Genomic DNA, 23,853 nt, shown 5'->3' with positions numbered 1-23,853 from the left:
AATGGCATTAAATATTTGCAAATCATATATCTGATATGGGGTTAATATCCAAAATATATCAAGAACTCATATAACTCAACAGCATAACAACAAATAATCCAACTAAACAATGGGCAGAGGATCTGAATAGAGATCTTTCCAAAGACATACAGATGGTCAGCAGTTACATAAAAATGTGTTCGACATCACTAATCATCAGGGAAAATAAAGAAGGGCAAATAAAAACCACTATAAGATATCACCTCACACATGTTAGAATGGCTATTAGAAAAAAGATAAGAAACAGTAAGTGTTGGTGAGGCTGTGCAGAAAAGGGAACCCCTGTGTAGTGTTGGTGGGAATGTAAATTGGTGCAGCCAATGTGGAAAACAGTATGGAGGTTCCTCAAAAAATTAAAAATACACCTATCATATGGCCCAGCAATTCCACTTCTGGGTATTCATCTGAAGGAAATAAAACCACGAACTAGAAAAGATATCTGCAGCCCCATGATCATTGCAGCATTATGTACAATAGCAAGACACAAAAGCAACCTAAGTGTCCATCAGTGAATGAATGGATTTAGAAAATGTGGTATAAATACACAATGGAATATTATTCATCCATTAAAAAGAAGGAAATCTTGCCATTTCCAGCAACATGGATGGACTTTGAGGGCGTTAAGTGAAGTCAGTAAGGAAGAAAGACAAATCCTGTATGATCTCACTTATATGTGAGATATAAAAACAAAAACAAAAAAAAAAAACCTGAATGTACAGATACAGAGAACAGATTGGAGATGGGGGGTGGGGCATAATGGGTGAAGTGGGTCAAAAGGTATAAATTCCCTGGTTATAAAATAAAGAAGTCCAGAGAATATAATGTGCATCATGTTGACTATAACTACACATTGTGATGATCTTTTTGTAATATATGCAAATACCAAGTCATTATGTTGTGTACCTGAAACTCATGAATTAATGTAATGTTTTATGTCAATTCTATCCCCCCCCCCAAAAAAAACAAAGAAAGAAAAGAAAAAGACACAGGAGTAACTGCTGCTACTTTTTAAGGATGCCAGAGAAACTGGGGGGAGGAAGGGGGAAGTCAACTCAATTGCTAAATCCCAAGAATGAGAGGGAAAGAGACAGACACAAAACCCAAGTGCAGAACAAGAAATATAAGGAAACATGAAACAAGGAGGGCTGGGAAAAAATCACCATTAGGGACTGTGACATTATTTTTGGAGTACAGGTAAATTTCATCAAACCTTTAGGGTACCAATTATTATATTACTTATTTCATGAAGAAAAACATAGTGGCTTAAAAACAACATATGTGTATTACCTCTCGTGTCCGTGGGTCTGGAATCTGCAGCTTAGCCCAGTCCTCTGGCTCAGAGTCTCTCATAATGCTGTAGTCATCTCTGGGTTCAACCTGGGGGAGGAACTGCTCCCAAAGTCACTCGCATGGTTATTAGCAGGATGTGGTTGCTCAAGGGTTATGGGACTCAGAGATTCAGTTCCTTGCTGGCTACCGGCTGGACGCCTCCCTCGGTTCCTTGCCATGTGGGCTTCTCCACTGGGCAGCTCCCAGCATGGCAGCTGGCTTTCCTTGGAGTAAGCTGGCAAGAGAGGAAGAGAGTACAAAGCAAGTGGGCAGTCAGAATCTCTCTTGGAAGCCATTACTTTTGCCATATTCTATTTGTTTCAAGGAAGTCCAGCCCACACTCAAGGGCAGGGAATTACACAAGGATATAAATACCAAGAAGCAGAATAATCGGAGCCAAGAAGCTGCCTACTACATGGGGCATAACCAGAGGCTGATTCTGTCACAAGCAGCAATATTTGACAGATAAATATTTGTATTCCACCATTAAGGAGGATGTACATGTTTCCTTCTTACTCATGTTGAGTGGTATGCTAAGAGGATGTGGGGAAGGAGGTAGCAGATTTAAAAATGAGAATTGGGGCACCTGGGTGGCTCAGTTGGTTAAGCGTCCGACTTCACTCAGGTCATGATCTCACAGTTCGTGAATTCGAGCCCCGCGTTGGACTCTGTGCTGACAGCTTGGAGCCTGGAGCCTGCTTCAGATTCTGTGTCTCCCTCTCTCTGCCCCTCACCTGCTCACACTCTGTCGCTCTCTGTCTCTCAAACATAAATAAACATTAAAAAACTTTTTTTTAATGACTCAAGGACGAAGGGAAAAACGAGAAAACTATTACACAAAGAAGGTGTATGCCCATAAACTAGAATTTCTATTCAAGTATTAAAATATTCTCAAAAGTCCCAGGAGACAGGACCGGACAAATGGAATAGTTTACATGACAATCTGCTGCTTAAAGACAACACAGAGTTCCAAGACCTTTGACTGACCCCACTCACCAAGAAATGCTTGCAAAGGAGAGGAGGAAGTACTCCCTAATACCTGAATGTGCTATTGTGAGAAACTTCTAGAGACACTTCGCAGACCTCTTCATATTTAAAATGAAAAAACCAATTAAAAATACCAAAAACAAAATGAACAAACTATCTTTTCAATGACTTTGTTTCCTTAAAAGGAGGAGTCTAAAAAGAGGAAGAAAAATCACAGTGTTGGGAGAAAATACTAGAATAGGCTCTCTCTTCCCTAATCTAGGCAGGTTGGTGATCTGGACCCTGCCCATCTCTCAGGCCTCCTCTCTCATCAGTCACTGAGGAAAATCTTGCTGCAGAAACTGGCTTCTCTGTCAGCAAAATACCATCTCCTCCTCAAACCTCCTTTCCTTCAGGTCTGTGCTCAAATGTCACTTTCCCAGAAAGAGCCCTGACGGCTATCTAAAATAGCATCGAACTGCCCCATCCTCTTACCTTGCTTTTATTTTTCTTTGTAGCAGTTACTACTTTCTGAAATTATATTATGGCTTTATTTTTTTTTATATGTTTGTTTTGTTTTGTTTGCCTGACTCTTCCACAGAGATAAAAGGCTCTATGAATTCCAGGTCTTTAGCTCCTTCATCTTCAGGGCCTGGAGAAGCAAGCCATTGGCTCTTATCAATAGTCTGCAGGGTGAATTGAAAGCAAAAAATAAGTGAAGCCCCTAAAAACAACATGTCAGGAGAAGAGCATAGCAGAAAGGGGGCTGAAAATGTGAACAGGCGATGACAATTTGCTAGAACTTCGCTAATACAAACTCGTGCACAATGGGGAATATTTATGTTTGTGTATAATATGTAACTCATTTTTTAAACAATCCAGACTCAAATGACCTAATCTATATTAAGAAAATATTTAAGACCGTATATAGATATTTAAGACAGCATATGAAATACTTAAGACAATATATAAATCGGCCCACACAGCAGCTCTCTTTTTCCAGGAGCGCGCGCTAACTTCTCGGTAGTCTAAGCGAAGGTACTGAGTTCGCCCTCCCTCTTTTGTAAAATGTATTCTTGTCGCTATTTGATTGGCTGTTCCTCCTAGGCCCCCATTTGTCATTGGCTACAATGCCAGTCCATCACTCCCGGATTCAAGCACTCCATTGGCCCGCTGCCTTAGAGAGCTGTGGCTGGTTGCGCCCTGGCAGAAGGAGTTCCCCGGTGACGTCAAAGGCGGTCCCCGCCCACATTCCAAAGTCTGGGCAGAGACTTCCCGCTGCCCAGCCTTAAAGGCGGGACAGGGCGGAAAGCCCGACTTCTGATTGGGTAGAGCGGACGAAGTGAGTATCCGACTGGTCACTGCCCTAGGTGGAGGTGGAGTCAGAGCTGGATTCTGGAGCCCAACTGAGAAGCTCTGGGGAGTCTCAAAGTTTGTGTCTGGAGCAGTAGTGGAAAGTGGGCTTACTGCGAAGGGATTTTCTTAGGATGAGAGCTGATCTCCTGCCTTTATTTTGGATGCGCGCCCAGCTTTAACCCCTTCAGCCTTCAGCCAGATACCTGGGCAGCCTGTCTCTCCCCGACGATTCTCAAATTTCCGAGGACATAGGACGGGAACCCTTGGCAGTTCTCTCTCAGGCAGAGAACGTTTTCCGTTCCAAGTGCATAAGCCACACGCGCCCAGGCGCACACACGCACACACGCACACACCCCCTGCGGAGCCGGACCTCACCCTCTGCGGCGGCCCTGCCCGCTCCCCTCCTGCCCTCAGCATCCTCGGCCCAGCGTCCCTCGGACCAGCATGGAGGTGCTGGAGAGCGGGGAGCAGAGCGTCCTGCAGTGGGACCGCAAGCTGAGCGAGCTGTCAGAGCCTGGGGAAACCGAGGCTCTCATGTACCACACGGTGAGGACTCGGCGGGGTGGGGAAGGGGCGCCTTGCAAGGGGGAGGTGTGGTCATCAAAGGAACAGCTGGGGACGGGGACCTGGGAAGGAAGTATCTGGGAAGAGGCAGGTATGCCCAGAGTGAAGAGATCTAAGGAGAGGTGTGGTTTTTCTGTCTGAACAGATAGACGCGGGCAGCTGTCCCTTTTAAAGTTTTAATAATAGTAATGACAGTTTGTATTTCTTTAGCAATTTGTACCCCCCCCCCCCCGAGCCTTTTTCACATCTGTAATGTCATTTGCTCTCGCTGGAAGAACTGTAAAGCAGAAGGGGGAGGTACTGGAGAATAATATGCCACTGTTTAGTTTGCTATTAATTTTGTGGGAAGGTTTTTAAAAACACTAAACAAAGAGGCATTTTCTTTATTTCGCTGTCATATTCTCTCTTTCTTTACTTTCTTGGTTATATTCCTGTAAGTACGTGTGTGTGTGTGTGTGTGTGTGTGTGTGTGTGTGTGTTGGAAAGGCCCCTTTGACTTTAGGAGGGAGACTACTTTATTTGGTTTCTTGAACTGTACAGCCAAGAAGTCTGCTTCCTCTCTCTTCAGAGGAAAGATCAGCAGAGTCTGGAAAATCTGAGGCAGCTGCGTATTTCAAAAAAGCTTTGGAGAAGGTGGGACAGCTCACCAGTTCTTTGTTCAGCCTTATGCCTCCAAGACCCCTTTTGGGGATCGAAATGTCACAGAACACTGCACATTTTCTGAAAGTTTCCATTTCAAATCTTTGGTTCTTAAATTTGCAAAATGAAATTTGTTTTCCCACAGCCAGCAATGTTAATATGATTTTATGTGAGATCCCTTTGGGGTTTTTTTTTTGTGTTTTTTAAATGCAGAAGTTTGTAATAGAGAGAGAGAGGCAGAGAGACAACACTAATGAGAAAATGAGAAGCTTGCCTGTCTCCCCTTCATGATTTCTTTTAAGGGGGTCGGTGCCAGGATATTTGAAACTTTTGCAAAATGGCCTCAGGCTCCACCTCCTTGGCCTTTGCCTCTGGCTGACGTTATTTTGGGAAAAGGGATGAGGGCCTCCCTGTGATTCCCACCAAAGCGTTTGTGGTGGGGCAGTGGCGGAGAATGGCTTGTTGAAAAAAATGCAGAGTGCCGGGCTGAGAAGGAGAGGCAGTTCATGCTGGGGCAAAAGCCAGATGTGTAGCGTGATCTGGGTTTTGCTCACTGAGCCTTTTTTCCCCCTGAGGAGACCACGTGGGTTGCCTTTGGCTCGGTGGCCCAGATGTGCTTCCTGTTGTCAGTGCAGAACTTACAGCACATTGGCCTTCGAGTATCTTCTGATAATTGGGTGCTCCAGGTGTTAGCCATTTGCAGAGAGGCAGTTCTTGCCTTTTGTTTTAACACATACTGTGAGCATGTCTCATCCAGCGGCTGTAATGCCACAGTTTTGGGGTTGTCTTTCAGCTGGTGGGATGAATTATGTCCAGGCGTATGCGTTCCCTTTCAGCCCGTGACTTGCATTTGTGAGATCACAGGCCAGGATTTGAAATGCTACCTGTGACTTGACATGAACTCCAGACGGGACAGTTTGGACCGGCTCTAATTAAGATCTTTATGCACAGTTTCAGGGGTAGAGACCTTAACATTCCTTTTGGTATTAAGGGCTCAGCTTTTCTATGTCACGGTGATGAAGCAGTGATGTGTGATTATTTTTCTTCCAATTTTATTTTATTTTATTTATTAATTTTTCTAGTTTTATTTATTCTTTTAACGACTTTTAGCTCTAATACTTAGGGATGTATGTCTCTTCTGGGCAGCTCACTCATACAAAATGCCACTCATCATTGCTACAAGTCCTTGCCCCTGTGTGTATGAATTAGTGTTGAAAGAGGTATTGGATTTAGTAGCACAGATGACTGGATTATATTCCTTCTAAACTAAGGGGAGTTTGGCAGAGATTTGAAAATAGATAACTTTCCCATCTGTTTCTTAAACTCTGTTGGGTATCCAGTTGCAGAACTGGTTATTATTACTGTTCGTCCAAAATGTGGAATGGCCTGACCTCCAGGTCTAAATAGGGATTTAGTTCCCACACGCATGATTGCTAATGCCCTGTTTTAGCAAACCTGTCACCTACCCGATTTTAAAAACATAGAAGGTTCACATTGCTTGAGGCTGGAGTGGTTAACGTCTCTGGCGCCTTCTGTGAGCCATCAGGGAGCAATGTTTTTCTCATTTGGTTATTGTAAAGAAGACTTCTTGGCTCAGAAGGACAAAGGCTTGGAGGGCGACAGGTTCAAAGTCTACAAAGTAATGAAGTGCACGGATAGACCGAATATGGACTTGCTCATTCAATCCTGAGTTGTTACAGCTTTGGGCTTCCTCTTGAAGCGTAAAAAATTGTTCCCTTACAGATGACAAAATATTATTTTGGGCCAGTCACTAGTGCTTTTATGAACACTGTTTCTTCAAGAGTGTGTACAGGCTAAACGTGGGCTCAGAAAAGGTGGATCTAAAAAACGAGAAGTATGTCTCTTACGGTTTGAAATCATTGTGAGAAAACTTGTTCCTTTCCCCCAAAACCTGCCTGGGTGTTGGGCATTTCTAATACGTATGTTGTGTTCCTCTAAGATTCTGTACAAATTACATTTCTGGAAATTCACTGTGGGATGTTGTAATTCAAAGAGCAAAACAGGCTGTAAACTTTATATTATATATATACAGTTTAAATTCAGAAGGATGCTCAAGAAATAGATTATTGTTTCTGGCAAGGGGACCTGGGGACTGGAGGTCAAGGGAGGGAACAGGGGAGAGGGGGTTACTTACATACTATCCCTTTTGTACTGTTCTAATTTTTACCTCCTGAGTGTATTTAGAAAATGAAGAACTAAAGCTTACAGGCACCATGTAAAACTGGACTAGAGGTAATTTTAGCCTGAGTCTCCATAGGGGCAGAGGGGATCTGGTGCTCCATTAAAGCTCAACACCTCTCAAGTCAGTGGAGGCCTTGGGTAAAGAGAGGAGGCAGGAATGCTTGGTGGAAAGGGGCTCTCAGGGTGGAGGATTAATAGTGGGTTTGGGTGTGATAAATTTTATGATCTTGGTACCTTTCTTATATCTCGGTTTAACAATCTGGAAAATAGGGATTTTTTTTTCAATTTTTGCAATGATTTTAATCTTTGTAAAAAATTATACGATGGGAACTACGAAGTCTTGGCAAAGATAATGACAGATGTTCTGCTTGTTTTCAATGCAATTCACGTAAATCCAGTACTTTGTAAGGTTCTTCAGTGGTTATGCACTAAAATTTTGTATCTCGTTGGTTCTTAAAATAAAACGACTGATTCCAGACAGTGGGAGGTAGAGAGTTAAGGGAATGTTCAACCTGCCTGGTGTCCGGATGTGAAGGCCATCTGGCTTCCTCTTCTATCCCTGAGTGCCGGGATGGAGTTGGCTGATCTCACAGGCTGGTGGTTTCCCCTTCCTCCTAGCTGGCCCAGCAACTGATGTGGCTCCAATGGGATATTGGAGCTTTGGGGCTGATGTTCCACCTTGGAGATAACTCCTATTGTTGGCCTGTGGCCAGGTCCTGAGGGGGAACCTGGGTCCCTGTGGCTTGAGAATATCATTCATTACTTATCACCTGATCTCCACAAACTGAATGATAACCGGTGAGTTCACGTAGAATTGCAAAGCAAACATACTTTGTCTTCAAGGCCCTCACTTCACCATTCTTTACCTTTGTTTTCAGGTTTTCCTCCCTTCTTAGACCCCAAGGACTCACTGTAATGGTGTTCTCTTTCTAACCCCTCCTCTTAAATTTTGCTCTCATGAAAGATTTGATGAACTTACACTAAAAATTTAAATATTAGTAAGGCATAACATATGACCCCCTAAATGGGTGTTTACAATTACTTCAGCTCAAAAGGGTGAATCTGTAAATGGAGAACTTAAAGCAATATCCAGGTTGTACAGGAGGAATATTTGGGGAATAGAGGGAACTTTCACTATTCTTCCACTGTTCCATATATATGGCCCTTATTCATAGGGCAACCAGGTACATGTGTTGCTAATTTATCTACAATTTAACGGATTTTCATTGGCTTGGTGAAATTTCTTTGACCCATTATATTATTGTCTCTGAAATTGTTCTCATAGTGATAAAACAGGTTGGGGATGGGGAATTCAGGCACAGCCCTGAAGGATGAGACGGTGAGGCTGAGTTTTGTACTTGCCCTCTTTCTTTAATTTTTTTTTTAACACTTATTTATTTTTGAGAGACAGAGCATGAGCAGGGGAGGGGCAGAGAGAGAGGGAGACACAGAATCCAAAGCAGGCTCCAGGCTCCAGGCTCCAAGCTGTCGGCACAGAGCCCAACGTGGGGCTCAAATCCACAAACCGCGAGTCGATGACCTGAGCCCAAATCGGACACTCAACCCACTGAGCCACCCCATGTACTTGCCCTCTTTCTTGAAAGACCCCTGAGTAATAGTATTCTATGGAAGCAGGGAGGTCTGATGTGAATTTGCTCTTACAAGAGATACGAGATATTGTATGTAGATTAATAATTGATTAATAATTATAAAGTTTGCAGCTGTAACTAACTGAAAACTGATTCCGATTGCTTATACAATAAGTAAATTATTATGTCATGTTGTAAGAGTCCTAGAAGTATGGCTCCTTGTTTGGCTCATTTGGCAACTCCTTGGTATCATTGTGGTCCTAAGTGCCATCCATCTATGTGCAGATTTCACCTTCAGGTTGGATGCAACCAGGAAGCAACTCATTCCCATATGAGTTTTGGGTGTTCGATTCAAAATGACAAATGTCCAAAGGAAAAAGAGAGGTTGTATCTTCCTGTGTCCCTTTTTAGGATGGAAGAAACTTTTTTCAGAAGCCTATCAGCTGATTTTACTTTGAGTTTCGTTGGCAAGGATTGGGTCACTTGACCATCGTAAAACCAATGGCTGGAAAGGGATTTACATGGTTGGCTCAGATCAGTCATTTGGGGATTGAGAAGCGATTGGAGGCTCAATCAGCATGACCATTGTAGTGATCCTTAGGAAAATAGTCTGAGTTGGCAGTCCTTTCTTTAGTGGGTTTGTTTGACCAATGGCTGTTTTCCTCACAGAGGTGGGCTAGCAAATGGAACATGTTTTAAAATCTACAATAATTAGCCTTGGGGATAAAATATCGAACCAAGTACTGTGCCGCTTGCAAAGCTCTAAGGATGTTATTTAGCTGTGCTAATAGCACCCAATGAAGGAAGACCATAGAGACAGGAATAGCCTCTCCAAAATACACACAAAGGATATCTGGGAGAGTGTGCCGCTGTGTCCCAACTCACTAACTAGAATTAACTATATTATCTGAACTGTCTGCATCAGGGTCAAATATCAGGACTGGAGGTAACTAAGTCCATGATCATGCTTATCATGCAAGACAAGAATGACTTGTTTCATTCGAGGGCCACACAACCTCTGATCAGCAGGTGGAAAGCCGAATGTCAGCGTTCAAAGAAGCTGTATTCTCAGTTGTTTATAGCTATTCAAATATTGACAAGCCCATGTGTGCCTGTTGGCATCTTGAACTGCCTGCCTCAGTCTGGCATGGCTCAGACCTGTCTGCTGACTGACTTGGGGCAAATGGCCCTAGGCCTTGGTTGGGCCCTTAGTAGGGTTTTGGGCCTACTGTTGTAGGATGTCTGAATTGTCCAAGTGAGTGCTTTTATGAATGAAGGGAGTGTTCATGTTCCCTGCCCCTGCAGAGTCAGGATTGAAAGAAAATGATGAGACCCATGATCTTTGGGTCACCCTTGAACCTATTCCTCTTCCTCCCTGCTCATCACATGCTCTTCATCTCTTCCAAATAAAGTTCTAAGTGACCTCAATTTTCCCTGAATCGAATCACATAGGTCATCTGTAAGACGCATAGGAGGCAATGGCCTGTATTGTCTACAGAGAATCTGAGGCCTTGAGCACTGAAGAGATTTTCTCAGCTGAAATACAAGCTCCTTGAGGACAGGGGACATGACTTTGGCTCTGCTGTCGTCCCATGATGCTTAGCCAAGTGCAGGATGCTCAGAGATACATAATTAAGTGGAGTGAGGCAGTCTTAGAGAAATGATAAGCTTGGTGGCCTTGACCTCTTTTGTTAATATATTTTTAAAACTCTGAATTCGTGTAAATGCTTCTGCAAACCTGAAAAGTTAGTGGAAAGCAACATGGGTCATTTGGCATCAATAACTTTTCTTGCATAGTTTAGGGAACAAGGTGGGAGTGTGGATGGCTGTCTAACAGTCCCAGTTTCCACTAGAGTGGCATTGCAGGCAGCATTGTGGAAAGGGTGGGCTTTTGAGCCAGGCAGATTTGGTGTCAAGGGCCATTGGTTCTCTAGTGACCTTCCACAAGTTACCTCACCTCTTTGGGTCACGGTTTCTTCCCATGTCACTGCCTGGCCCTGATAGATAGGCTTTTCCACTCTCTCCCCTAATCTGGGGAAGAGAGGTCCTCACCTCAGGAGTCTGACATCATTCGGGAAGCATGGGGGCCTGTAATTATTCTCTCTCACACATCTTCATTTCCTGTCCTTCTACCTTCTGCTGTAAACATACGTCTCTGCTGTTGCTCCTTCGTGCTCATTTTTTTCTCCCTTGTTTACTGCCAGGTTTTCTCAAACAAGTGGGCAATAGCTACAGTCTCCATTTCCTTACTTTCTGCTTACTTCCGCACCCTGTCTGTTCTGGTTCCTACTGTTGCTAGAAGATCGTCCAACTTCTGTCTAGCTGCTAAATCCAGTCTGTTCTCTGTCCTTACCTGCTAGGCCTCATGGAAGTAACTTGGCAGCATTGACCACAAGGTCATCTCCTAACTCATTCTTGCTTTTGGCTTCCGTGACGGTCTAGTGGGCTTAGCTTTTCCTTCTTCCCTGGCTTCCTTACTACTTGTTAAATGTGAGCAGTTGGTACCTTCTTTCTGTACGCTCTCCTGGGCTCCTCTGTCACCTTCAATACAGCTGGTTCTCAGATTTTCATATCTATTACTTGTCTCTTGATGGAAAGTGGGAGCTCTTTGATATAACCCAAGATTCTTCCGGGCCCTCATTGGCTACGGAAGAGCTGTGGCTGGGTAATCCTTGAATCTTCATGATGCATTACTCTAAGAGTTGGGGACACTTTGAACCCCCTTAGTACTACATCCCATTTATCTCAGGGAATCTTTACTGACTCAGCTCTCCTGCGTATAGATGCATGAGAAGCTCACAGGTCATTACTGGGACACAGTTGTTTCTAGAGTCAGTGTCACCCATCACATGGAGGCTGTGTTTTGGGTGGGCTCGTGCTTATTCTTCAGATTGGGAAACACTTTGTGGTGTTCTGGGGTGGTATGTCTGATTTTTTCTAGGACTGTGTGGAAGGTCAGTGCAAAAATCAGACATAACCTCTTAGAATCATGTACCATGTATTCCTCTGTTGTGTATAACTGCTGTCAATCTCAGTTACAATTGCCTCATGTTGAACTGTCTGCCTTTGAACTGCTGTATTGTGGAGTAATTTATTTATATAGATTTTGCTGACATTACTGAAAAGCTTTGAGGTGTTATTTATTTATTTATTTATTTATTTATCTTTTTTAAAGAGTTGAGATGGGGTACTCTGAGCCACCCAAATTTCTATGCCTGCTTCTTGTTAAAAGTATAGACAGTGTCTCTTGGAAGAGAGTTCTTCCTTGGCTCATAAGGCATCTTGTGTGAATTCATTTTGTAACAAGTTTACTTGACATTCTGGGTCTCAGTTTATCCAGCTGTAAAATGCTGCATTTGTATCGCGTGGTCCCAGAGAGTTTTTTTAAACCCCGTAGTTCTATGCTGGATATCATGCTCCTACCCTTGCAAGGCTCTCAGCTTTAAAAAATGATTTAAAACACCAGTAAGTAGATTTAGTTGATTCCTTGTATAATTGGGGCAGCTAATTGGCAGATGTCATGCTGCATTTTGTAGCCTCTGTTTTCTGACTTAAAATCTTGCTTCAGTAAATCCCAGACAAAATAAAGAATGGAAAAACAGAGAGGCACAGAGGTAGGAAACATTTTTTTAACATCAGAAAAAAAAATCTTCTTCAGACTTCTTGGCAAATAAGAGGAGTCTGGAGGGAAAAAAATCCATAAACAGTTTCCTAGTTGTCTGAGTGGAAAATCCTGGTTTTTAACATTTCATATCTTGGAAATGTCTGAATAGTTTTTGTTTAAAGGGAAATTCCTTTTGGCTGAGAAAGAGCCTGCAGGATTCAAACTGATAGGGTGATGTTTTTAGAAAACTTGGAGGAAATAAGGATTTGTGATGAAAATGCTTTCTCACTGGCCAATTGTGTTAAGCAGAAATTTAAATCCAAGGTTACCAATCATAACATTGTAAAGGTTCAAACATTAACTCCTTCCTTCCCATGGCTTCCTGTCCACGCATCCTGGGGAAACATCTCTCACAGTCGGTCCTTCCTCCAATTTGAGGAACTTAATGAACTGCTTTTCTAAACCTGTGCGTGTTCGAGGCAGGAGGATATTACATTTGTGACCTTGTGGCCCTCCCAGTAGAGTGGGAAGGAAGATGTATAAACAAGTCATTAAATATCTGGTGTACATTTTGCGTTAGAGCTGCATTCAAAGTATTTCTGGAGTGCAGAGAACACGAAGAGCTTGGGAACACCTCACAGAGCAGGTGAGATTTACAGTGGGTCCTGACGTATAAAACAGGAGTTCTTTAGGCAGTGGGAACAGCAAGTATAGAGTAGGAATGTGCAAAATGTCATGGTTGATTCTAGGAATCCCAAGTAGTTTTATGTACTTTGAGAGTAGGTGCCCTGCAGAGAGTGTTGGGGTATATGACAAGATCATAAAAGCTCTACATGCCTGCTTAACCATTTGGCCTTTCTTTTGTGGGCAGGAAGGTAGGAGGCTGTTAGGGCTTTGAACAAGAGAGGGGCAGGAGCAGAAGTATGTTGTCGAAAGGAAACCCTAGTGGTTACGAAGGATGGATTGGAGGGTAGAATTAATGGTGGTGAGATGATCTGTGGCTGCCTATTTCAGCCGTGAGGTCGAACAAGACACCGTGAGGGCCTTGGACCCGACCGGGACGAGCACATGAATGCAAGCAAGGGCTGGGAGCCAGACCGGGAGACATGGGGACCGTGAGGGACCGTGAGGGGGATATGGGAGACCTCCTGTTTTCTGAAGTGGCAGACTGAGTTGGCGGGGCTTCCAGTGACCTGGAAAGGGGATATTTAGTGGAGGAACGCGTTCGGTGGGGAAAATAATGAGTTCCCTTTCAAACATTGATTCTAATGTGTCCATGGAACATTCGGAAAAGGCCTTTGGGAACTTGGATTTAGAGTTCTGGAGAAAAGTCTGGACTGAAGGTGTAGACTTGGATGTTGCAAGTCTAGTGGGGATCACTGAGGCCAATAGCCCACAGAAGCTGGTCCAGGGAGGTCAAATGAGAGTGACAAGTAAGAGAAAAGCTAAGGATGGAGCCCTGGGGGCCCTAGAAGGGTTGGCCAGGGAAGAGGAATCTGCAGATGGAACTCAGAAAGAGCCGATAGGAAAATGTGGAGAAAATCCAGGAAAATCCCATCACAGGATCCAAGAGAAGAGAGAATTGCTACAGAGTGGTTAAGATAAATAAAGACTGAGCGTGCACTGCAGCTGACTCCAAGGACTGTGTGCATGGCAGCTGAGCGCAGTGCCTGTGTCTCAGGGCCATGGCGGCCTCCCTGTGGTCTGAGCCCGTGGCATGCTCTGTGGCATTGTGCTTAGCGGGTAGGGGCCTGGTTTCCAGGCAGGAGTGGAAGACAGACGGACAGCACCTAGGAGTAAATATGCACAGTGGGTAATGTACACAAGGCTGCCTCTTTCTTTCCTTTGTTTTTACAGAAGCCTAAAACAATCCTTAAAATTGGCCTTGGAGACTGTCACAGTGCCCATGCACTTTTATGAAGGTACTTTCTTCATTCTTTTCTCCAGGCTGAGTCCATCTGTCCCTGGATGTCCTTCTGGCTGGCAACCAGGAGTTTATGCGTGTGTCCCTTTGTGCATGTGTCATTTATGGCCTTGGAGCATGCAGAAGGCTGGTCTCTGGACTCTTAATACCTGTGTAAGAGTGTTGGGATTTACCAAATGCCTGTAAGATGTGAGGCTTTGCTTTATTTCTTCTGACTCGTCCCACGAAGGAAGTATAGGGTAGACCCCACTGATTGCCAAAGATGGGTTTGATTACAGATAACATCAACTCTGTTCAACAAGCAGAGAACCTAATTGGCCCCATTTTTGTATGATATGATAGTAGGCGAGGACAAATGGTTTTGCTATAAGAACATGAGCCTGAGGGTTTGCCAGTGGAAGGAACGGTAAAATAAATGATGCAGCTTCAAAGAAAATGTGCAGCTACAAGCAGTTCCTGGGTTTCGGGACCTACACAGGGGACTCTTGTGGGACAGCCTGCAGCCACCTCCCTGCCCCCTCCATGCCCCCTGCATGTCCCCTGCGTGCTGCGGCTGACTTCTACCTTTGTTCTCTGCTGTGCTTGTGTAGCCCTCAGCCTCCTGGGAGATGAGCAACAGGCATGGGAGGAGGAGCTGGGCAGCCAGGACTGAGGGCCCACAGGAGGGCGAGAAGAGGAGGGGATGGGGAGGAGGGACAATTCCACTTCCCCCAGGGAGGAAGCAGGTGGCCCTTCTCAGCCCTGAGCAGAGCAGACACCTGTGAGGAAGCTTAGGAACCACCCCAAGTTTCAGCTGCACTGTGGGTTGAGTGGTCTCTTGGCTGCCTAGGTTGTTTCCTAGTCATCTTGTTTGCTGGCTTCTTATCCCATTCTTTCAGTAACAGAATGTCCTGTGAAGAACCTACGTTACAAACGTAAAAACAGTAGACTTAAGGGGCCTGGGTGGCTCAGTGAGTTAAGCATCCAACTCTTGATTTCTGCTCAGGTCACGATCTCAAAGGTTCAAGAATTCAAGCCCCAAGCGGGGCTCTACGCTGCCTGTGCAGCACCTGCTTGGGATATTCTGTCTCCCTCTCTCTTTGCCCCTCCCCTACGAATGGGTACGCTCTCTCTCGCTCTCTCTCTCAAAATAAAGAAATACACTTGAAACAAAATAGACTTAATTTTTTAAAATAGTTTTAGGTTCACAGTAAAATTGAGCAGCATGTATGACGAGTTCCCGCGCACCCCCTACCCTCCCGGCACTGTGCACAACCTCTACCACGGTGTCCGCATCCCGCTGCTACGAAGTTTGGAATGGGGAGTCAAGATTCATCAGCTGGGGTTACCTGAGGCAGCTTTTGATTTTAACTTTTTTTTTTTTTTAATTAGTCACAGAGAGGCTTTCTTTTTAGTCCAAGAAGCTAAATAGCTCACAAGAGCCTTAAATAGGTGTGTGTGTCCGGTGAGGGGGGGGGGGGGCAGTTTTTTGTTTTATTTTAATAAAAACTTCAATTTAGGAGCAGCCGTAGAGATTTCAGCAGAATTTCGGTTAAGATATGGTATGTCCCCTTCCCCAACCTTCCATTTACAAGTGGCATAGGCACTCCTTTCCTTTGGAAAGGAGTTGGGATCGAGGGGGGAAATACCATGTTTTTTCATGACCAAAGCACCCTAATCCCATCTCTGTAGCTATGACTTTTAACTTCCTACCCCGAGATGGTATTCGGCTCTGAGGCCCTGCCAGGAGTTGTTTTTCTGGTTCTGCTCTGGATTTGCAAGTTTTCTTTCCAGGGCTCTCTGCAGCCCATGACCCACATTTGGAAGCAGCTGGAAGGCCTGGCGCCCTGGGCTGAGGCAGAGGAGGCCAGGACCCAGCCCAGGTGCCGACAAAGCTGCCCCCCACTGCTTGGGCTCCAGGACATCATGTTCTGACTGAAGGTGCCCACCACCCCCAGCCCTTGTCACCGTGGACGTTTTCGTGTGTGATGAGAAAGACGAGCAGAAAAATAGCAGCCAGAAAGCCATTTGGTGTTTCAGCTGTGTTTACATAGTAGGAACATGAGGTAGGTCGAAACCCAGCGTTTCCTTTTGATTTAAATGCACACTGATAGGAGGCAACTGAAATTCAGCCTGGCCCAGCTAAGAGGTGGGGTGGCTGGGTCGGTATGTGCAGCTTTCTTATTCCTGCCCTTCCTGGGTCTGGTGTGGGACTCTGAACATCCCATTGTCCGCTGATGGCTCAACAACTCAGCAGGGGGGGCAGTAGAAAAAGCAGAGATATGGAGTCAGCACAGACTTCATAAACCTTTTCACCAACAAGCAATTATGTGTTCAGTGCTTCCAAGCCTTGTTGGCATGGCACTCGTAGACCATGATGTTCTCTGCCGGGTGCACCAGAGCAGTGGGTGAGGCCGATCACGGCCCAGGGCCTCTGTCAGCTCCAGCCTCTGCTTGAGGCACTCCTTCGGCCCACTCGTTGTGCTGAGCACAACATAGGTAGTCAATAAAATACTTGCTGACTGGGGACACCCGGATGGCTCGGTCGGTTAAGCATCCGACTTCGGCTCCGGTCATGATCTCGCGGTTCGTGAGTTCGAGCCCCGCGTCGGGCTCTGTGCTGACAGCTCAGAGCCTGGAGCCTGCTTCAGATTCTGCGTCTCCCTCTCTCTCTGCCCCTCCTCTGCTCTCTCTGTCTCTCAACAGTAAGCAAATGTTAAAAAAAAAAATACGTGCTGATTGGGGCTCACAGTGTGGTGCTAGCGTTCCCTACCCTGGGTACCCTTCTGAGGCTGTTTCACAAGGCCACGAAAGAGGATGAGTGCCATGATGTGACCAAAGTGTCTCTGTGGGTGGTGCATGGGCCCTGCTTAGGAGATAATAGGGTCCTGCGCTCCAGTTTTTTTTTTGTTTTGTTTTGTTTTTTTACTCCAGTAATTTCAGGGATGCATAGGAAGAAACCCCTTGCTGAATTCTAAACTTCAGGGGAAAAAAATTAGTAGACAGAATAAAGCCTCTTGGAGGTGACCTAATTGTTTTATTTATTTATTTATTTATTTACTCCAGGTCTGTTGAGATACAATTAACATATAACAGTCTTGTATAAGTTTAAAGTGTACAGCATAATGATTTGATATGTGTATATGTTGCAAAGTGATCACCACGATAAGTTTAATTCACACCTATCACCTCACCTAGTTACGGATTCTTTTCCCTGTGATGAGAACTTTTAAGCTCTGCTCTCTTAGCAACTTTTAAATATATCATACAATGTTGTTAACTATGGTCCTTATGTTGTACGTTACATCCCCAGAACTTAATTTATCTTATAACTGGAAGTAATAAGACCACCTTCACCCTAATGTGGCCTGATTGTGGCCAGACATTTAGGGGGAAGGAAACCTTAAAGTTTTTTGTTGTTGTTGTTTTGGTTTTTTTGTTGTTTTGTTTTTTTAGTTGCTACCTGACTATTTTTAGGCTGAACTCCTGGCCTTGATTTGCATGACTAAATTCACACTTCAGTTTTTCAGGCACCTGCTTCTGCAGAACTGAACTTCTTTGGAGGTTTTGAGGAGTGGGTTGGTAGCAGGTGTTAACATTCTTCAAGTCACAGGAAGGAAGGCAAGAGAGAGCTGGCCCATTCCCTGTCCCTGCCACCCCGTGAAACAACTGTCTGTGACAACATTGAGATCATTTACATTGCTTTTCTAATACGAAAAACGTTTCTGGGGCTGACTGTGACATACTGAGGAATCCATTAGCGCGAGAGTGGACGAGAACAGTAAGCATGGCATAGGGCAGCCCCGTGGGGCCCTACCGTGGCATCAGGGAGAAGTCTGGAGGGCTCTGCTTGTCCCCTGGGCCTTCCCAGCAGAGCGACTTTGAATGCTGTTGATAAGTTGTAGCAACTGGCATTGAAGCCACAGGCTGTCTTTCTGACCCATGGCCTGACTGCATTCAGCCTTTGACCTTCCAAAGTAGTTGATGTAAGGAGAGTTGAGCGAGAGAACCTTCCCTGAGTCTACCTTCTTGGGAAGCAGGTTCTAAGTGGGTCTTCTCTGCCTTCCTTTGATTTGGACCAGCCAGCCTCCTATCCAACAGAAGTTCCCCAGAGATTGTGCCATGTGAATGGACCCACTCCCATAATGCCTTGTTATTATTTTGGCAATATCAGTAGGGCTTTGGGAGAGAGCCGCTAGAAACCTGTGCCCTCTCTGGAACCTCCACCCTCTCTGGAAGTCATACATTTTTATTTTCAACAACAACAACAACAACAAATTGCTGGTCATGGGGCTAAATGCCAATGAGAGAAAATCCTTAGCTCTAGAAGTTAACAAACTTGAAGGAGTCACCTGATGGTTCTTCTCCAAGGAGCCGCATTACGGCGAAGCAGCTGGCAGATGGGGAGACTGGTTAGCCCTTCACTGGTTTTTCGTGAAATGCAGACAAGTTTCATGACAAGTTTGTTCTTTGGTGTTTTCCAACCAAAAGAAAAATATCCTGGTAGATAGATTTTATTTTTCCTCATTGCCCTTTGAGAAACTATTACCTGTGCCAAATTGGCTTCTAGGAAAAAAAAAAAAACCAGGAACAAAAGTTTCAGGATTGGAACCATGTATGTCACTTGTCTTCAGAATACACGAATTTAACCATGTGATGCTCTACTTAGCTTTACGAAGCAAGAGGTCCTGAGCTAGGCTCTCCAGGGCTGGTGTCATGGCTGAACAGTGCCAGCGGGTACCGGGATGGTCTCTCCTATTCAGCCTGCCATTTTTCGCGGGTAGACCTTTGCCCTCATGGGCATTGCCTCGTGACCGCAAGATGACTGTGTCACCTCCAGCGTAACATCGGCCTCCCTGACGGGAAGAAAGTGAGAGGGCAGAGCAGAAGGGGGTAGTACCTATATTAGAAAAAGCCAAGATCTGCTCTGGAGTACCAGCGGAATCCCTGTTAGGTTTCCCTGGCCATCCCTCACTGCTAGAGAGGGTCCAGGAAGGTGAGTGGTTTAGCCGGATCCCTGGCTACTCCAAACGAGATTGGCGTGTCTGATGGTGAGGAGGGAGGGCAGGATGGGTATTGAGTGGCCAAGCAGCAGCGTCTGCCTTATTACAAAATAACTTCTGCCCCAAATTTGTAGGATCCTAGATCTCCTAGGGACCCTCGATGTTGCTGAGCGCAACCCCTTCACGACACAGATGAGGGAACTGCTTTATTTCCTTCTACTTCTGCTCAGTATGCCAGAAACCCCAGTTGTGCTTTCGGCGCTCCTGGTCTGAGCTGCTCACCCCCGATGCGTAAACTGTGCCCAGAATGTGAATGGGCTGTGAAGTCCCTTTCACCAGGGAAGAGAGCGGCAGAGACACAGGCGGTTTGCATTTGGGAATCAAAAGGTCTGATTATGCTTTCTCAGGAAAAGCAGCTGGCCAGCAGAAATTACTGGGTGCCTCGGAGGACGGAACCTGGAATTTGGCCTCCTGGAATGATCACAAGAAAATAGAAACCTCAGCCCTGCCGTGAGGAGCAAAGCCTAGCAAGGCCGCCAGAACAATCACATGTGTGAGACAGAGCAGAGACTCGGGCGAACAACGAAGGAAATCCATGGCAGACCGAGCAGCCAGGCCAGAAAGGCAGCTTGGAGGAATTGGCTCTGAGCAGGGATTTGTAAAGGTCTATTATTTGGTGGAGAGCAATGATGTATCAAAACAGTGGTTTCAGAGTGAGCAGCTTTGCCTGGCTGGAGCCATTTAATAATGCAAGCCTGAAGCCTGGTGTGTGTTCTCTAGAAGCGCGGCCTGGAGGTGATGCTGTTTATGGATTCCTTGCAGAGGGAGTGTGTGAAGTTAGCCAGATTTATTGGAACGTGTCTAAAAGACCACTAGCCCTGCACCAGCTTTCCCTTTGAGCTTTCCATTCCAATTCTCTTCTTCCCTCCCCCCATGTCTGAGGACTGCCTGGTGGCCCTGACATTTCATTTCTGCCCTTACTTCTCCTGTGCCCGGAATGTGAGGGGGCTGTGAAGAGGCCCACTTCTTTGGGGGCCCAGCCAGTCTCCTTAGTGCTGGACCCGTGTGCCTGGTAGTGCTCTGGAGGGCGTTCTCCACCCTTACCTCAGGGCTATTTGGCCGAAGAGGCAAAAATGAGGGGACCGGCGTCTCAGGCTCTTATGCCCAAGGTGGAACAGGTGGACGGTGTTTGGCATGGAGAGTGCTAGGTGTCTTGGCTCGGGCTGCCGTCACAAAATACTATATAGACTGTGTGGCTCAAACAATGGACGTTTGTTTCTTTGTTTCAGTTTGGAGGCTGAGAAGTCCAAGATCAAGGGATCAGCAAATTCTGCCCCGTGAGGGCCCTCTTCCTGGCTTTCTTTACATTGTGTCCTCACAGGCTGGAGACAGAGCTCTGGCGTCTCTTCCTCAAAGAGCATTAATCCCATCATGGGGATCCCACGCTTACGACCTCATCTAGCCCGAATGACCCCCCAAAGGCCCTGCCTCCAAATATCATCACATTGGGGTTAGGACATCAGCATAGGGATTTTGGGGTGACGCATTCAGTCCATATCACTGGGGGTTCACTGGAGTTTCATGAGGCTCCCAAATGACAACTGGTGGTGAACAGGCCATTGTGCTTCCTGCCAGAAGAAGCCTGTGAGGGGTGAACCCCTGTGGAGTGCAGTTGTTAAGCTGGGTCCATGACTCCAATGGGTCTGGGAACCTCCTGGAATGGTCTCCAGGATATGGAGGTGCAGTGCAAGTGTGCATTTTTTATCACATTTTCTAAAGTTGTTTTTGACCCCGGAAATGTCAAGAGCTAGTTTCCTGGAGATTATACTTCTAAAGTGGAGGCTGGGAGGGATCAGGTCTGTGCACAGCGGTGCCCACCGCCAGCATCCTGTAGGCATGGCCCAGAACCGCTGCCGTGCTGCTGTCCATCCCCCAGAATGTTCCAGGGAAGCCCTGCTCCCTCTTGCTGCTGCTGTATGCTAATCAGACCCTGACCGCTGACAGGTGACCTTACCTCCCCAAGCACTAAGGGGAGCTTCACCTGCAATCAGCACTTTGTCTCTGAAACCTAACCTTTTTGTCTTCTTGGAAACAAAGTCCACCCCCTCAACTTTTTTGGGTTTTTTGGAGGATTCATTACAAAACGAGCAGTTTACATCATATGCAAAAACCAAATCTTACTTATTAAAGACATTTCATAGTACTCTCAAGATAATGACTCAAAGCAGACAAAAGTTGAAGCTGTCTTTTCTGACCATAAATGGAGGGCTCTGGCTCATGTACTCGTTCATAACATCCAGTGCTGAAGCCAGCTTGCCCTTAAGTTTTTCTCGTCTGCTTCCTGGTCCTCCCACATCACGACTTCTCTCCATCCATGTTGAATTTTATTTGACCTAATAGTATATGTTTCCTTTAAGCCACTGAAATCACTTTTGAAATGTGGTAAACATAAGACATTTTAAAAGCGCAGACCTTCCTAGAATCTGGGTTTAGCCTAGGGCTGGCTCCCTGCTGACCTGGGCACAGTCCCTGAAAGAGTGGAGACCTTTTCCTGGGTTCCATTTCCCCTTTCCCCACCCAGGCCTCCTCTTCTTGTCTCCTTCCTGTCCCTCTTTTTCCATTCTTGTGTCCTTTGCTCTCCTCCTTTCTTCTTCTCACCTAGTCCCTTCCCTTCTTCTCTTGACTGTGCTCTGACTCTGCCACAGTTTTTAGAGCTTTGCTCAGTCCTGACAGCGCGAGGACCTGAGCTCAGAGTTTGGAATCTGTTATTAGATTCTTCTGCCTCGTTGCAAGGACTTGTGGGCCTCAGCTGATGATGGCATTCTGGAGGTGGTCACAATAATGCTATGCATCATTAAGGGTCTTTGCGGGGTGGGGGGGCTTGGAAACTGCAGAATTGACTTTCCAAATGTATGGATCGGCTAGGGATTCAGAAGGGTTCACATTGTGGAGTAGCAGGGCTAATGTATAAAGAGCAGGAGTAGCTTACAGGAAGAGTTAGTCACTCTTACGTAGCAATGAGGAATTGTTTTGGTAAGCAGTGGAAAACTTCTTCCCTGTTTTGCCTTTCTTGTCTCCCTCCCCCACACTTGAAATACTGGGGACTTCTAGCCTGTAGCTCTACCAGTTCTGGAGCAAACATTGATGAGCCAGTTATGTATTTTAGGAGCCTGGTCCACTGGTTGGGAATCTGGATCTAGGTTTGCTATTTACAGGTGTCTGTGATGCATGGGGGAAGCCCTGGGCACCGGCAAACCTTCCCACCCTTTCCCCAGTTGTGTTTGTCCAGGCCTAGGGGTGTGGCCCACCAGATCGAGACCTTAACTAGGCCTCTGATCACCTCTGTGGCTGATCCCAACCCCTAGTTGCTTCAGGCCGGATGAACACCTTGGAACTGTGAAGCTCCAGCTGTGACCATCCCATGGCCTAGAGCAATGGTTTTGGATCTTGGCTACGTGTGATAATTACCTGACTGCCTAAAAAATATTGATGTGTGGGTGCCAGCCCAAGAGATTCTGGTCCAGTTGGTTCTTGGGTGAGGCTTGGGCAGCAGGAAATTTTAATAGCTTCCCTAGTGATTCCAAAACGAAATAAGGGTTGAGAATTGTAGCTTCTACAATTGTAGCTTCGCTACTCCAAGTGTGTCCATGGACTGATAGTATGAGCCCCGTGGGGGAGTTTGTCCCTGATCACAGTCTCAGCTCCTACTCCAGACTTTTTGGATGATAATCAGCTCCTCAGCTGATTCCCATGTGCATTAACATTTGAGAACCCCTGGCAAGGTGTCCTGCTGCCCTTCCTGTCAGGCTGATGGACCCCAACCCTGCCACAGTGCACCAAGTGCTGATGCCAGGTCAAGCTAGATAGAGCCCAAGAAACTGACTTGGCCCCCCCGTGAAGCCCTTGGGGGTCAGCCCTACAGGGCAGCAATCCTGTTCTGAAATTAAGGTCCAGTGGGACGGGCTGCAACCCATGCTTTGGGATATCTTGGCCTGATGGCTTGAGCTCATGGCACTTTGCCTAGTCTACCCTGGCAGAGTTTGCCCTGTCCTAACCCTGGGGTAGAAGTAGGAGAGTAAAACTAAAAAGCTGAAGTTTCCCGATAATAAAGAAAGCATGCTAGAGCTGGGATGACTGGATCAGAGATGATGGGTGCACAGCACCTGTGGTGCCCTTGCCCCCTCCTCACCTGCAGCAGACATCTGCTTTTGGGCCCTCCTCTTCTCCCTTCTGAGCTCACACTTGACCCTAGCCCTTCTTAATAGGGCATTCCAGGCAGACGCTGCCAGTTCCTCAGATGTTGCACTTAAGACACAACTATTTTGACTTTCCTTCTTCCCAGAGTAGCATCAGTTACTACTCGTGACTCTTCAGTTTTGGCACATGACTTCTGAGCTCTCAGTAACCTCCTACTAGCACCTTTCCCCTCATTTTTCTGCTCTCTCTAGGCCCTCACAGGCACTTGGTCAAATGAATGCACGTGTCTCTGAGATTGTCATCCATGTCTCCATTTCCACACATCTTTCTCGAGCAGTGCTCTGCGCCCAGCATCGCAATGGGCCACGATTTGGGGAAGCACAGACTCGTGGGGATCCAGCCCCTGCCTCAGGTGTTATCACCTCTGCTGCCCTCCTCGAACAGCCTCATCTCCTGTCATTC

The 23,853-nt window shown here is 45.9% G+C and overlaps 2 protein-coding genes across 5 annotated transcripts in view; one reads left to right on the top strand and one right to left on the bottom strand.

Annotated features, from left to right (window-relative positions):
- AKR1D1 (aldo-keto reductase family 1 member D1) overlaps positions 1-1,396 on the bottom strand; it is a 91,080-nt gene extending 89,684 nt beyond the window's left edge. Inside the window, exon 1 of the mRNA XM_015537712.2 lies at positions 1,327-1,396. The gene's annotated coding sequence lies outside the window, so the exon portion shown is untranslated. The remainder of the gene's footprint in view (positions 1-1,326) is intronic.
- CREB3L2 (cAMP responsive element binding protein 3 like 2) overlaps positions 1-23,853 on the top strand; it is a 425,600-nt gene that overhangs the window by 305,091 nt on the left and 96,656 nt on the right. For 2 of the 4 annotated variants that reach the window (XM_007082638.3, XM_042973212.1), the window contains exon 1: positions 3,728-4,236. The exons of the other annotated variants lie outside the window; for them this stretch is intronic. In XM_007082638.3, the coding sequence (XP_007082700.2) occupies positions 4,135-4,236 (102 nt within the window). In that variant the 5' untranslated portion in view covers positions 3,728-4,134. Of the gene's footprint in view, positions 1-3,727; positions 4,237-23,853 lie in introns of those variants that run through there. 4 annotated transcript variants of the gene reach the window in all.

The sequence above is a fragment of the Panthera tigris genome, chromosome A2 (assembly GCF_018350195.1).
Source record: "Panthera tigris isolate Pti1 chromosome A2, P.tigris_Pti1_mat1.1, whole genome shotgun sequence".
In the NCBI taxonomy this organism is placed as follows: domain Eukaryota; kingdom Metazoa; phylum Chordata; class Mammalia; order Carnivora; family Felidae; genus Panthera; species Panthera tigris.
The sequence above is the reverse complement of the archived record's forward strand: the minus strand, read 5'-3'. Positions and strand labels throughout refer to the sequence as shown.